General features: G+C 45.7%; 1 protein-coding gene across 4 annotated transcripts in view; it reads right to left on the bottom strand.

Moving 5' to 3' along the window:
* GAD2 (glutamate decarboxylase 2) overlaps positions 1-12,449 on the bottom strand; it is an 81,391-nt gene extending 68,942 nt beyond the window's left edge. For all 4 annotated transcript variants that reach the window (XM_082385453.1, XM_082385451.1, XM_082385452.1 and 1 more), the window contains exons 1-7: positions 12,320-12,449; positions 11,551-11,610; positions 11,206-11,355; positions 10,020-10,253; positions 5,147-5,237; positions 4,501-4,613; positions 499-614 (exon numbers count right to left, since the gene is read on the bottom strand). In XM_082385453.1, the coding sequence (XP_082241579.1) occupies positions 499-614; positions 4,501-4,613; positions 5,147-5,237; positions 10,020-10,253; positions 11,206-11,355; positions 11,551-11,610; positions 12,320-12,395 (840 nt within the window). In that variant the 5' untranslated portion in view covers positions 12,396-12,449. The remainder of the gene's footprint in view (positions 1-498; positions 615-4,500; positions 4,614-5,146; positions 5,238-10,019; positions 10,254-11,205; positions 11,356-11,550; positions 11,611-12,319) is intronic.

Here is a 12,449-nt window from a genome sequence, read left to right as displayed (position 1 = left end):
CCGGCCCAGAGATGAGATATGACAGTCACTAGACCATTTCTCTACCGTGATAAAACCTCTGGTTAAGTCAGCCGCAAAAGTGTCTCACGGAACCAAGAGGGTAGAATATCTGATCGGAACTTTATAACAGAAAGACTGTATCAACAGGATACTTGGGAGTTTTGAGTTATACAGGCACAGCATTGATGATGCAATGAGTTCATAGTTACTCTACCCTCTCTCCTCCTCCCATTCCCCCAACACGTGACATTATTACAGAGAAGTAAGAACAGGAATGAGGGGTAAAAGCATTCTGCTTTCTCTTTGAGCATGTTTTTGAATTTCAAAGACAAAGGAGCTCACCCCATTTTACTACCCAGCTGATCTCTCCCCTCATTCTCTCCCAAGAAGTATCTTCTGGAAAGAGAAACCATGGGGTAAAGTATCTCCAAATACCATCCCTTTAACCGGGGCTTTAAGGAATATAACCTTAAACTTGGAAAGAACGTTGACACCTACATGCTCAGACGTGAAGGCAATGAGCCTGGGGACCGCAGCCATCCCTTTCTCCTTGACTTCAGGGAACATCTTAAAGCGCGCAATCAGCATAGCGTACATGTTGGATATAGCGCCACCTAAAGGCAGAGCAACAACAGTTACCTCTTCTAGTCATTGTCAACATCGTCATTTCACATGCAAGCAACATTCCTTATTTCCATTGACCTAGAGTCCTCCTTGGACACAGGAGAAGACCTTCTTACTGGCTGTCCTTTGAGTTGAATCCTCAGACTCAAAGTCTCTAGCTCAGAGGGTCCAGAGAAGGAGCATTTAGGCCAACTCTAGGATGCATGCCAGCCCTCCACACCCACCTCTGTCACTGCAGTTGACTCTGCTCTTGCTAGGGGCCCTTTGAAGAGGCTTTTAAGAACTTAAAAAGTGTTGCCTTCCTTCTCGGCTTGACAGTGTGGTCATTCTGCATTAGGCCTGTGATAAACGTATATCCTCATGGAGAGGACATTTCTTTTCATTTCAGCTCACGCAATGCCTTGCACTTGGACAGAGAAAGACCATTTGCTATTAATGAGGTGGACTGTTAACAGTCCTTACAGGATGAGGGTAAACATCCAAGCCCACCTCATCATATTCATCTGTTAATTCCCTCCAGATGGTTCTTCCCTCTCAATGACATCACTGAAATATAATTTTAATGCTTACAATCTCATAATTATAGGAAAATACACAACAAAGGGAATTTTAAGTCCATATTGAATTACTATTCATGTGTCATCCTAAGTTTGTCAAGGATTTCATACCATAAGATCTGTATCTTATAAGTAGAGTCTCATTTGACAAGCAAAGAAAAGTGAGCTTCTCCCCAGGATTGTTGGAAAGTTTAGGATTTTTGCTAATCAGGTAGAAGGCAGATTGTTGCGAATGCAAATGAATATGCTGGTGTGGGAGTTGTGAGACCACGAGGCAGAGTGAAGACACCGCGAGCCCCCCCAACCCACAGGGGGAGGCGCCCGGGCTCTGCCATCACGTGAGTTCTCTGAGTTCCTTTCCCTTCTGGTGGCTGTGGAGCAGGAGGGTTCTATGTACCAAGCGGGATGGCCCACGCAGGGCCATGATCTCTGCCTTGTCTCTGCCCTGGGCTCTGATGCAAGCAGGCAACCTGGCAAAGAGCAGTCAGTAGTCACCCAGAGCCTGGCTCTGTCGTCAGTCAGAATGAGGGCAATCCCTACCTCTTCTGGACCCCAGAGACATAGAACAAATAGAATCCAGGTCAAGCCTGCTCTGAGCAGACACCTTGTCTAAAAGGCTGACGGTGCAGGATGCTGGTGGGCAAAGGACCAGCTTTTAAAGGAAGTTTCACTCTAGCTCATGGTTTCTCCATCCTGGCACTCAGGGGTATTTCGGGCTGGATAATTCCTTATGGTGGGGCTTCCCTGGGCATCCCTGGCCTCTACCCACCAGATGCCAGTAGCACCACATGCCCCCAGCCCCCAAATGAGTTGTGACAATCAAAAATTTCTCCAGAGACACTGCCAAATATCCCCTGGGGGCAAAATAGCTCCCAGTTGAGAACCCGCTGCCCTAGTTCTTTTCAGAGAGGCTGGGGAGAAAGGAGAGAGGAAGAAAAAGGGGAAGATGGACACAGAAAGAGTGCACTTCCAAGGACAATTGTCCAGGGAGTCCCACTCTGCTTCCCACTCTTTGTCTCACGGCTCAGTCATTCTCCATCTAAAGGTTCAGCCGTCCAGAGAGGGATGAAGAGGCTCCTGGGTCTCCGGACAGAGCAGACTGCACTGTGTAACACAGGCAGGAGGACAGATGCATGAGCCCTACGTGCTCTTCTTTCCCAGGAATCTCCCAGAGAAAGGGTGCAAAAACAAGACCCGAAACATTCTGAAAATCCTGTTAGATAGGAAAAGGTTTGTGAATAAGTCAAGCTTTCCCTGAGCGGTGACGTTCTCCAGTTCCCTCTGGCTCCCGGCTGAGGGTTACATCCCGTAAACAGATTTCTTCTAGAAGTCTCAAAGGGCTTTCCATGAAGCTTGTCGCCTCTGGCTGTTACAGATGGAGGTGTAAGGAAACTGGGCTGCGCTATATATTCAAGCACAGACCTAACTCTTCATGTCTAGTCCCAGGCAATGGGACCCTCAGGTCTCAGGCACATAGATGTGTCATTTCCCTTATGTCCACCCCTTAAATCATAAGACCCTTTCCCCGGGAATAAGGCTGGATGCTACCCAGAAAGGCATCCATTAACATGTAGGATGCTATGATCCATCTCTCCTCTGTAACGCCTTGCAGAAAGCAGGGCAGAAACAGGTTGCTAATGACCTTTTCTTTTGTCCCCTCCCGATTTTGCAAGGTCTACATTACACTGTAGCCTGGCATCTACGGCTTCCATCTTGGGGTCAGAGCATGTGGGTCTTCAGGATCTAAGGAAGGAGCTTCAAGATCAAGTTCTAGTCTCTTCTACCTGATCATTCCCCACCATTGATGAGGGTGGCGGCCCTTAGTCCATACCTGGCTTAGCAGAACTGCCAAAGAGGAGTCTTTCTCTGGCTCTGTATTTTCTGGGGTAGGTGGGTCCCAAGACCAGCCAGGTAAGTTAGGCCTGGCCCAACCCCCCTTAGTCACCTTTTCCAGGGCCACAGGAGCAGCCGTTCTCTTCCCACTCTTGGGAACCATTATAAGAGAGCCCAAGGTGCTCCTGGTTCCCTCAGGACAGCTCAATCACACAACCGATCTTACAAGAGAAGGAAGAATAAAGGTAGAAACAACGTTGATCTCTGTACCCTACCTAGTTCCTCATGAAAAAACACCTTAAGAGCATCAGTTCCAGTTAATGATGACAAACTTCCCTCAAATGGGGATGGTTTTCCAAAGGAACACTAAATACTCAGTTCCCTACAAAATAAAGCTAGCTTAAAATTCATCACAGCTGGTGTTCAATGACTTTAAACCTAAAAAGGCAAATTTTCCCTTTCATTTAACTAACACATTTTCCTTCAGCACCTGAAAACATATGCTATAGCTTTAAAAACAGAAAATAAAATAGCCGATCTGAGCTTGTAGATAAAGCTGCTTAATTTAAGACTTGGCCCTGAGGCCGCTGTTACTCATCACCATTTCCTCCCTCTGCCTTCTCTTCACTTTCTCTCTCCCTCATCACCCCCTTGTCTTTGTAGATTTGCTGAAGAGGGAGCACGACTTGGCCTTTGCTCTGCCTGACACAATGGCAGGTGTGGCCCTGGCCTCCCCAGCGGGGTCAGTCTCCGTGGACTGAGCCCTGGGGCAGTTACACCCATTCTGAAGAGGCCGCTGAGGAGGTGACAGTCTGCACGCAAGGTTTCCTTTCCACGGGTCAGTGACTCTCTCTCTTCCCACTGCCTTCCTAACTTTTATTTCATCTCTGCATCAAACCGAGGTCACGCACACAGACCCAGGAACCAAAAGCAGGACTTTCTGTCTCAGGTTGATTTTCTTGGCTGGAAGAAGTGTAAATAACGGAGCTTAGAATGCAATGGCTGGTGATAAAAGGCAGGATGGGAAAGACTGGAAAGATTGAATGACATCATAAAGAAGCAAAAGAATGAGAAACCTCTTGAAGAAATCGTCACCCTCTTTTTTAGCTCTAAGAAACTTCTCCTTTCACTGATGCTTGGGAGAGTGAAATCCCCTTATTCTAGAATTCCCTTATTAGGAATCTTCCCTCCTTTGTTCCACGTGATCCATACATCCTATGTGTAGGATCACAGAAGTACTGGGTTAATATCATTGCTGATTAGGCTCTTTTCGAACACAAATAATTAATATTCAAGCATGGTGTAGCTGGCTTGGAGGCGTGGTCAATGGTCACATGCACTTAATCACATTCATTCTTTTGATCAATATATAGCCTATTTAACCTAATGCAGAAACACAGACTAGATATTTAATCATTTCTAGGTTCATAATAAGGCATGACATATCAGAAGAAAAAACACAAAGAAAGGTTAAAATATCATATACCAGGAGAAAATATCCCATCGCCAGAGCCCCCAGGCCAGCCAATGATTTCTCTCATTTTCTTTAGCGTGACATATTCCAAAAGCACAAATACTGGAGCAATTTCATAGGTGAACCTGAAATGTAGTAATGGCCACATTTTATGTCTGTAACTCAAAGAAATAATTCATCATTACAATATCTACAGAACAATTTCAATCTGCAGAACAATTTACAATTATAGCACTGAGCGGAGAGAAAAAAGTTTTGCTCGGTTTTCTATATTCCTAAAGTCAAGAGCTTCAATCATTGGCTTAATGAGCAAGGGTCATTTATCACAGTGAATAAATATATTGCAGAGTAACATTATAACACTATCTAAAAGACAACATCTGGTCCCATTTCTCTCTCATATTATACATAATTATAAATCCAACATGCCCCAAAATGTCCCTTTTGTGTTTAGAACATGGTGTATAACTTTGATTGCGTGAAAGATATATCAGGACTATCTTTTAAGCTAAAGTAAACATCCATACTCCTCTGAAGTTCGTCTCACTATTTTAGGGGCTACTTAATAAAAAGAGATTTTTCACATGAGAGGTAGAATAAAGATTATGGAATCTCAATAATTATCCTGGATTACACAAAAACACATTTAGCTACTTACATGTTAGTGTTTGCTGTTGAGGTCAGCCAGTCTGCTGCTAATCCAACCATATCGAGTCCTGTAGAAAGTTGATTGAAATATCTGGGATGCCCTGAATTAGACAGAACACCAGAATCAGGATGAATCCAATGAAAATAAATGCTTCCGAAACACATGATTTCTCTAGCTAAAGAACCTTGAAAGATCCTTCAGTAATAGGAAATCCATACTCAGAAACCCATCTCTCTCTCTCTCTCTCTCTCTCTCTCTCTCTCTCTCTCTCACACACACACACACACACACACACACACACACATCCCAAAGGAGCATTTCCTTCAACAAGAGAAACTGTTTTGGGTTTTGATATTTCTTAAAACACACTCTAAAAATCTTCCTTTAAACACACCCTATAAAAAAAAATAATCGTGATTTGCAATGTGGACACTAGTTTATTTTCTAGCATTCTTTCAATATATTTGCAAACTCAAATGCCGGTGCAATCCAAAGCTATTCAAAGACAGGTGACTTCTTGTTTACACTTGTGCTGTTAAAAAATCTTTTTCCATTGAAGTTGTCCTGGGAATCAGTCATGTACCATGACATCCACCAGGCATGCTAACATCCATAGTAATATCAGTGACAAATGGCTGATGATCAGAAAAGACAAGGCAAAAATGAGAAAATAGGACACTCTGTTGAGTGGTTTGCCCTGGACTCAAAAGGTGATGACTATCTAAAGATGGTATGAACAGACCTAATTGCCAATTCTTTTCTGTCTGAATATTCGATCATAAACAACAGAGTTCCTTCGTAGTTGCAATTCAAAATAAAGCTAAATACAGTCAACATCACTGTCTTGTCAACAAGATACATGAAGGTATAGTCAACGGACCCATCAGTCTATTAGCCAGGCTTATCTAATTAACTTTTGGATTCCTCTAAAACTCTCTAAAGGGGTTGACACCCAAACACGCCTGAGGCTGCTATTTAAAATGTGATTGTAAAGATCTCATTAGAATTCCATTTCCTTGTCTTGCCCCACACAAGCCTATCTATAAATCTGTGATTTGTTTAGCAGCGAAAATTTTGGAAGATTAACAATTAAGGAAATAGCTTCTGATGAAAAGGCATCTGCCACTTACTGGACACCTGTCTGAAGCCTGGGGATGTGAGAGTCTCTCACGCCAGCATGGACAAAACAAGATAAAGGGAGGCAATGGGGAAAGCAGAGACAAAAGTCAACACAAAGCTTATCTCGGGACCAGGACCAGAGCCTGTTCTCTTATCAGCCGTGGGCATGTGGCCAGACAATGAGACCCCGAGAAAAGATAGGAGCTGGGAAAGAGCACATCTTAAAGGGATTGGGGTTTGGGCAGCTCTCGCTCATTCTTTGGCCCTGCACGGTGCCCGTCAAGCTTCTTGCTCTGATGCTGACCCCGTGAGTCTGCGCATGCACAGAGAGGGAAACAGGCTTCTTGCTCTGATGCTGACCCCGTGAGTCTGCGCATGCACAGAGAGGGAAACAGGCTTCTTGCTCTGATGCTGACCCCGTGAGTCTGCGCATGCACAGAGAGGGAAACAGGCTTCTTGCTCTGATGCTGACCCCGTGAGTCTGCGCATGCACAGAGAGGGAAACAGGCTTCTTGCGCATTCCTCTCTGCCTCATTGCTCCCCATTTCATTAGCGCTCACAGCTGAAATCACAGCCCTCTTCTCCCTCCTGAGGCCCCTTCATTCCTCTTTCCCTAAGCCATATCTTTGAAGCGAGGAAAGTAATAAGGATTAGCAAATCTATCCATTAATCAACTCTCCCAACTCACATGCATTTTCTGGACAAATCTGCTATCTATGATCACACACTAACTCTACGGAAATGTTGGCATGAAAACCTCTGCATAAAATTGAGAGGGATCCCAAGATATGTGTTGTGCCCCAGGTAATCAGAAGGTCAATTCACCCTGATGACTTCGGGAAATTGTGGAAAGAACTTTGATGCTTCAATTGCTTGGCTTCCTTCTTCCATAAATTTTTGACCTTGGTCTATTTCACCTAAATCTCTCCTGCCTCAAAATCTGCATTCACTGATAACGATGTGGAAACACGCAGGGAGATGCTTTGACAAATCACAACAACGTGTCCTCTTGATTTCTGCAGAAATATTATATTTGCTCGCTTCCCATGAACCTATAGGCTGCCGCCGAATCCAGGTAGGGTTCCCTGAGACCTGCCTGCCTGCTGTCCTAGCCGCTACTGCTGCTGCCCCCGCCCCCGGCCCCGTGTTGCGAGCCAGCGCCCGCCAAGGAGTCGGGTGGCCACGCGCTGCCGCGGAGACAGCGATTTTGAAACCAGAGATTAGAGCTGCTCTCGCCTCTGGACCGCTCCCCACAGATCAGCAAATGAGCCAGGAAGGATGAGCAGACTCTGTGAACAGCCAGCCGCAGGCAGCTCTGACCCTGGTGTCCACAGTCCGTTGGGAAGGGGCCCCAAGTCGGTCCAGGCTGCTCTCTCTGGACCCGTGAGACACACCCAAGGATGGCCTCGTTTACTGATGCTTCAATGCCTTTGTCTCATGGCTGAGTTCAGAGATTCAAGACAAGATTAAGCCCTCCACCACCCCACCCCACCACTAGCAAACCCAACGACCCTAGCAAACGCTAATTATTCCAGAATTTTATCATTCTCTGCACTTCTCAGTTTTCTTTTGCAACATTCCTTACAGAGGTAATTTTAACAATGCATGAAGACTTCCCCCCTGCCCCTCACTTCTCTCTAAGCCTGGAGTCCAAGTGGAAATTAGGTTAAGGACTCTCAGTAGAAAGCAGATGATACCATGCATTTTACAAAAGAATCTTCTGAGGAGCGTTAACACGCCTAGTGGTAGCAGTGATGGTAACTGCTTCACAGACCCTAAACAGTACTAGTTGTCAAATACAAGTTACAGCATGAAACCTATCAACTTGCCAGTCAAAGAGGAAGGTGACAGCTGTTAATTACTTGAAATGCTATTGGGGGTGGGGGGAAGGACCAGAAGACTACGTATGTTATGAATAATATTGATACTGAATTAATATTGATATGCCTTGGTCAGAAATCCAACTCAATCATACTTTTTCTGACCTTTAAATAAAATGCATTAGAGCTACACTGACCAACAGCTTCACAAGCATTATGGCAAAATCTAAGTGTTGAGTTGGCCCATCTTTTCCCGACACTAAATGGAACATTGACAGACAGAACAATTACTATCATTGACGTGCAATTTCCATTATCTTAACTCTTTAAATTGCATTTCAGGCACCACCAGCTTTTAAGGATGAAGATGTGAAACATTTTTATAGATTCTTTTTGGTTTGGTAACAATCAAAATAATAGGTAGCAATTTACTGTTAATGTATTTAAACATTAGGTTGGGGAATAGGTCAAATAAAAATGAATTAAACGCATTGCTCAGGTTTGCACCTACAGATACATGAAAATCTGGAAGAAAAACCATCTTTAGTACCTAGTACACACATCATGTGGACTCTCTGTGAATATAATTGAGAATGAAATCTAAGAAGTCTTCAAAACTCATACCCCATAGATTGAGTCTGATAGAAATCTCCGAGTTAAATTCTTTTCCCTAGGTATCTAATTCTAAGTCTATACTTTCACAAAGGTGGATAATAATAGTACGGCAAATCAATCTCCTAAGGCTTCTATGCATATCTTTCCTCTCTGTTGGTGAAAAGAACGTGCAAAAACAAAAATAAAACAAAACAAAGGGCTAAAAGTCACATGGCAAACATTCTTAAAATTTGTTGTTGATTAAAATGATACTGATAATTCATGTAATTCAAAACTTGCAAAGAAAAAGATTAAGTTTCTAGGGCAATTAATATTTTGTGATATTTTACATATTTATTTGTTAGCAAATCTTTTTTAAGGCTACAAGTCAATTTAGATCCACAAGGTCTCCCCTCCCCCCAAATTCATTCACGTTTATTTGTATTGCTTTAATGAAGTGTAGTAGTGCCACCATGTATCAGGATGATTAGAGGCAAAGTAGAAAACGAAGGGGTAATCATAACCTGGGGAGATGAATAGCTGACTTTGTGTAGATAAAATGAAAGCTTAGAGTGCACCCACATAAATGTTACACCTGTGGCTATAAAATGGATAGAGTATGAAGAATACTATAAAAAAAGCAATAAATACAAAATAGACTAAAAATGTTTGCCCTTAAGGATATCTGATTCCCCTCTATCCCTTTTTTCTTTGTCTTACATACAGAATGATTAGGAAGCACGAACATCCTTGTATAACATGGCTGAATTGTTAAGCTAGTTTGTATTGTGTTTTCTTTTGTGTACATTTATTTAAAAATAGAGGAAAGCTGGAGTTCAAATCTGAAGTCTTGGTCATTTGAGACAATGCCAAAATATTATACCGCTGCTTCAACCATTACATGGATGGTTTGTCCAATTTCTGATGCTTTCTATGCCAAGGAAATACCAGCACTGCACTGGTATTTGGGCTTTTGTTTGGATCATGCCTTTTGCGCTTTCATTTATAGATTCCCTTTCTTTCTCTATTTTCGGTCACTTCTACAGGCCTCTGCTGACAAATGGTTGCTTCTACATCAGTGGTTAATTTCCATGGTCAAATAGTGCAGTGTAAAATCTGATGATTTATACTTAGATAACGTTTCTGACATTATCAACTTCACAAGCATGAACAGTAATGGCAAAGGGTGCTATTGATGTTAATCATTCTAATCATGACTATTTTCTTAAATGACAAAAATAACTTTGTAAATCTGAAATTATCACTAACTCCATAAACTAAAACATTTTATAGAAAAAATTAAAGCTTTAAAAGAAAAAAGAGCTTTATTATTTCTGATTGGACAATACCTGTTTTAATTGCGTATTTTAGAGTTGTTTGGCAATGCATCAAAATTTCCTCCAAATTTTGTGGTTGGTCTGCCAATCCCCAGTTATATTCTTGAAGAAGCTCATTGGGGTAATGGAAGTCAATCACTTTGGTCGATCTATCGAAACTTTTCACCACATACTGAAGCAAAATGTCCATAACATCTTGCAGAAATGCCAAAGTGGGTCTTTCTCCATCACACGCTGGTAGCAGGTCTGAAGAATGGAATCAAAATGCCACATTTTAATTTTACAATGAAACTATCCAGGGCAAGTTTGTCAGCTGACAATTTCTCTTTGAACCGAGAGATTTTACGTTTTAAAAAAAATCTTCTGGAAACGAGAGCATTTTCTTTAAAGAGGAGGGATTCTTCAAAGATGAAGGAATGAAAAAAATTACGATTTCTCTCCCTACCCCAAATTATTTCCTGCATTTCAGTTCATAACTTGTTTGCTTTCTTCCTTTCTTTTTTCTTTTCTTTTTTTTTTTTTAAGAGGCTATGCCTCCATTCATTTGTTTCACCGGCGTTCGCGCTAAATGTTGTTTCTCAGTAAATCATCTTAAATGATCACGGAAACACTTCAAGTCAGGAATGTTTGAGGAATGCCTTTGGGCAAATCAGGCAAAATAGGTCATGCAATGTTAGGATCTCTGGCCTATTACGAAAGCCCACTGTTTCCAAAGACAGCGTGTGTGTGTGTGTGTGTGTGTGTGTGTGTGTGTGTGTGTGCGCGCGCGCGCGCGCGCATATGTTTGGGTGACCGCGTGTGTCAGCGCAAGGGAGTAAAACCGCGCGCAGGGCTCACGTGAATCGTTCTCCTGTGAAAACACAGCTACAAGTTACTCTTGCGATCTAAAGACCTAGAAAGTCTCAGCAGTTTTGAACTGGAAACCGCGTCCCACCCGAGGCCTCAGCGGCACCGAGGAGAGGACCCGGAGCCAGGGCGCGCGCGGGCGCCCAGCGCCAAGCAGAGGCCGGGGTCGGGGTCGGACCGAGGCGGCCATCCCAGCCTTTCTCGCTGTCGGCTGAAGGTTCTCCTAAGGTCCGCTTCCGCCCTCCACCTCGATGCCCCGGCTCAGGCTCCCGGCGGGGGGTCCCTCCTGGCCGCGGTGGGCGGGGCAGGGCGAGGGGCAGAGGCTCCCGGGGGCCCCGCGAGGCGCCTTTACCTGTTGCGTGTAGAAACGCGTAGTTGACCCCCGCTTTGGGGCAGCTGCAGGGCTTCTGGTTGCAGGCGCAGGCGGCCTTGCGGGAGGTGGCCCTCGGGGGCTGGATCCCGCCGCTCTCCGCCGGCTTCTCAGCGTCCCCGTAGAGCAGGGCTGGGCAAGGACACGGAGCGCGGACCTCGGTCAGCCGCCCGCCGGCCCGGCTCCCAGCACCCCGCCCGTCCCCGGCCAAAAATCAAGAATCTCCGACCCTCGATGGGATGCGGAGGTGAGAAGGTGGCTTTGCCCCCCGCGGGCTCCGAGGCGCCTGGCCACGTCCGCCTCCCTCCCCCGGGCACCGGCACTCACCGCACAGCTTGTTTCCGATGCCGCCCGTGAACTTCTGAGCCACCTGACACCAGGCCCTCGCTGCAAGGAAAGACAGGCAGGAGGAGGGCGAGGCCGTAAGAAAAGAGAAGAAAGACGTGTGAAATTTCGTTCTTTGTGAACGACGTCAACGCCAACGGGGTCCGGGAAAGGCTGCCTGCGGCCCCGCACAGCGGGCAGGTGCGGGAGGCGCGCGGGAGCCTGGCGGCCTGGCCCGACCCTCGGTTCGCTGATTCGTTCCCCAAGGAGCAGCCCACACTGTGGCCCTTTGCACTTGCCTTCCAGGTGCCACTCGGTTAGGGCAAAGTCCCCTTCCTGCCTCGCTTGGGCGAGTTTTCCTAGACACCGAGGCTGTCCATTTCCTCACAGGCTCTCCTTCCAGACAGAGAATTTTCCCCCCTTTCCAGTTTTTCTTTTCCCCACCGCCACTCCGTCCCTCTCCAGGGTCCAGACACGACGATGGTGGCAGTGCCCCAGGCCCGCAAGTTCGGTGTCCAGGAGACGCCGCCGTGTTTGGGGGGCTCTCCCAGATTTCAGCGGAGAGGGCCAGAGATTCTCTGGGCATCTTCCCAGGGGGATAAGAGCCTGTGGGGGGTTTGGTCCCTTGGGTCATCAGGGACACACCCCGAGGGCAGGGCTAAGCGTCCGAAGTTTCCCACTGCAAGTGGAAAAACCTCTTTCAATCTTCCCCAGCCCCGCAAACCCCAGTCCACCCGCAAAGCTCGTCTCCTGCAGGTCCCGGTTCTCCTACCTGTGCCTGGGTTCTCGGGATCCCCGGAACCATCTTCAGACGCGAAGGACCAAAAGCCGGAGCCGGGAGATGCCATCGGCTCTGCGAGGCTGGAGCAGGACGCCTCCGAATGCGAACTGTCGGCGAGCTG

Source organism: Balaenoptera borealis, assembly GCF_965194805.1.
Source record: "Balaenoptera borealis genome assembly, chromosome: 3".
Lineage (NCBI taxonomy): Eukaryota > Metazoa > Chordata > Mammalia > Artiodactyla > Balaenopteridae > Balaenoptera > Balaenoptera borealis.
Note: the sequence above shows the minus strand (reverse complement) of the source record. Positions and strands in the feature narration are given on the sequence as shown.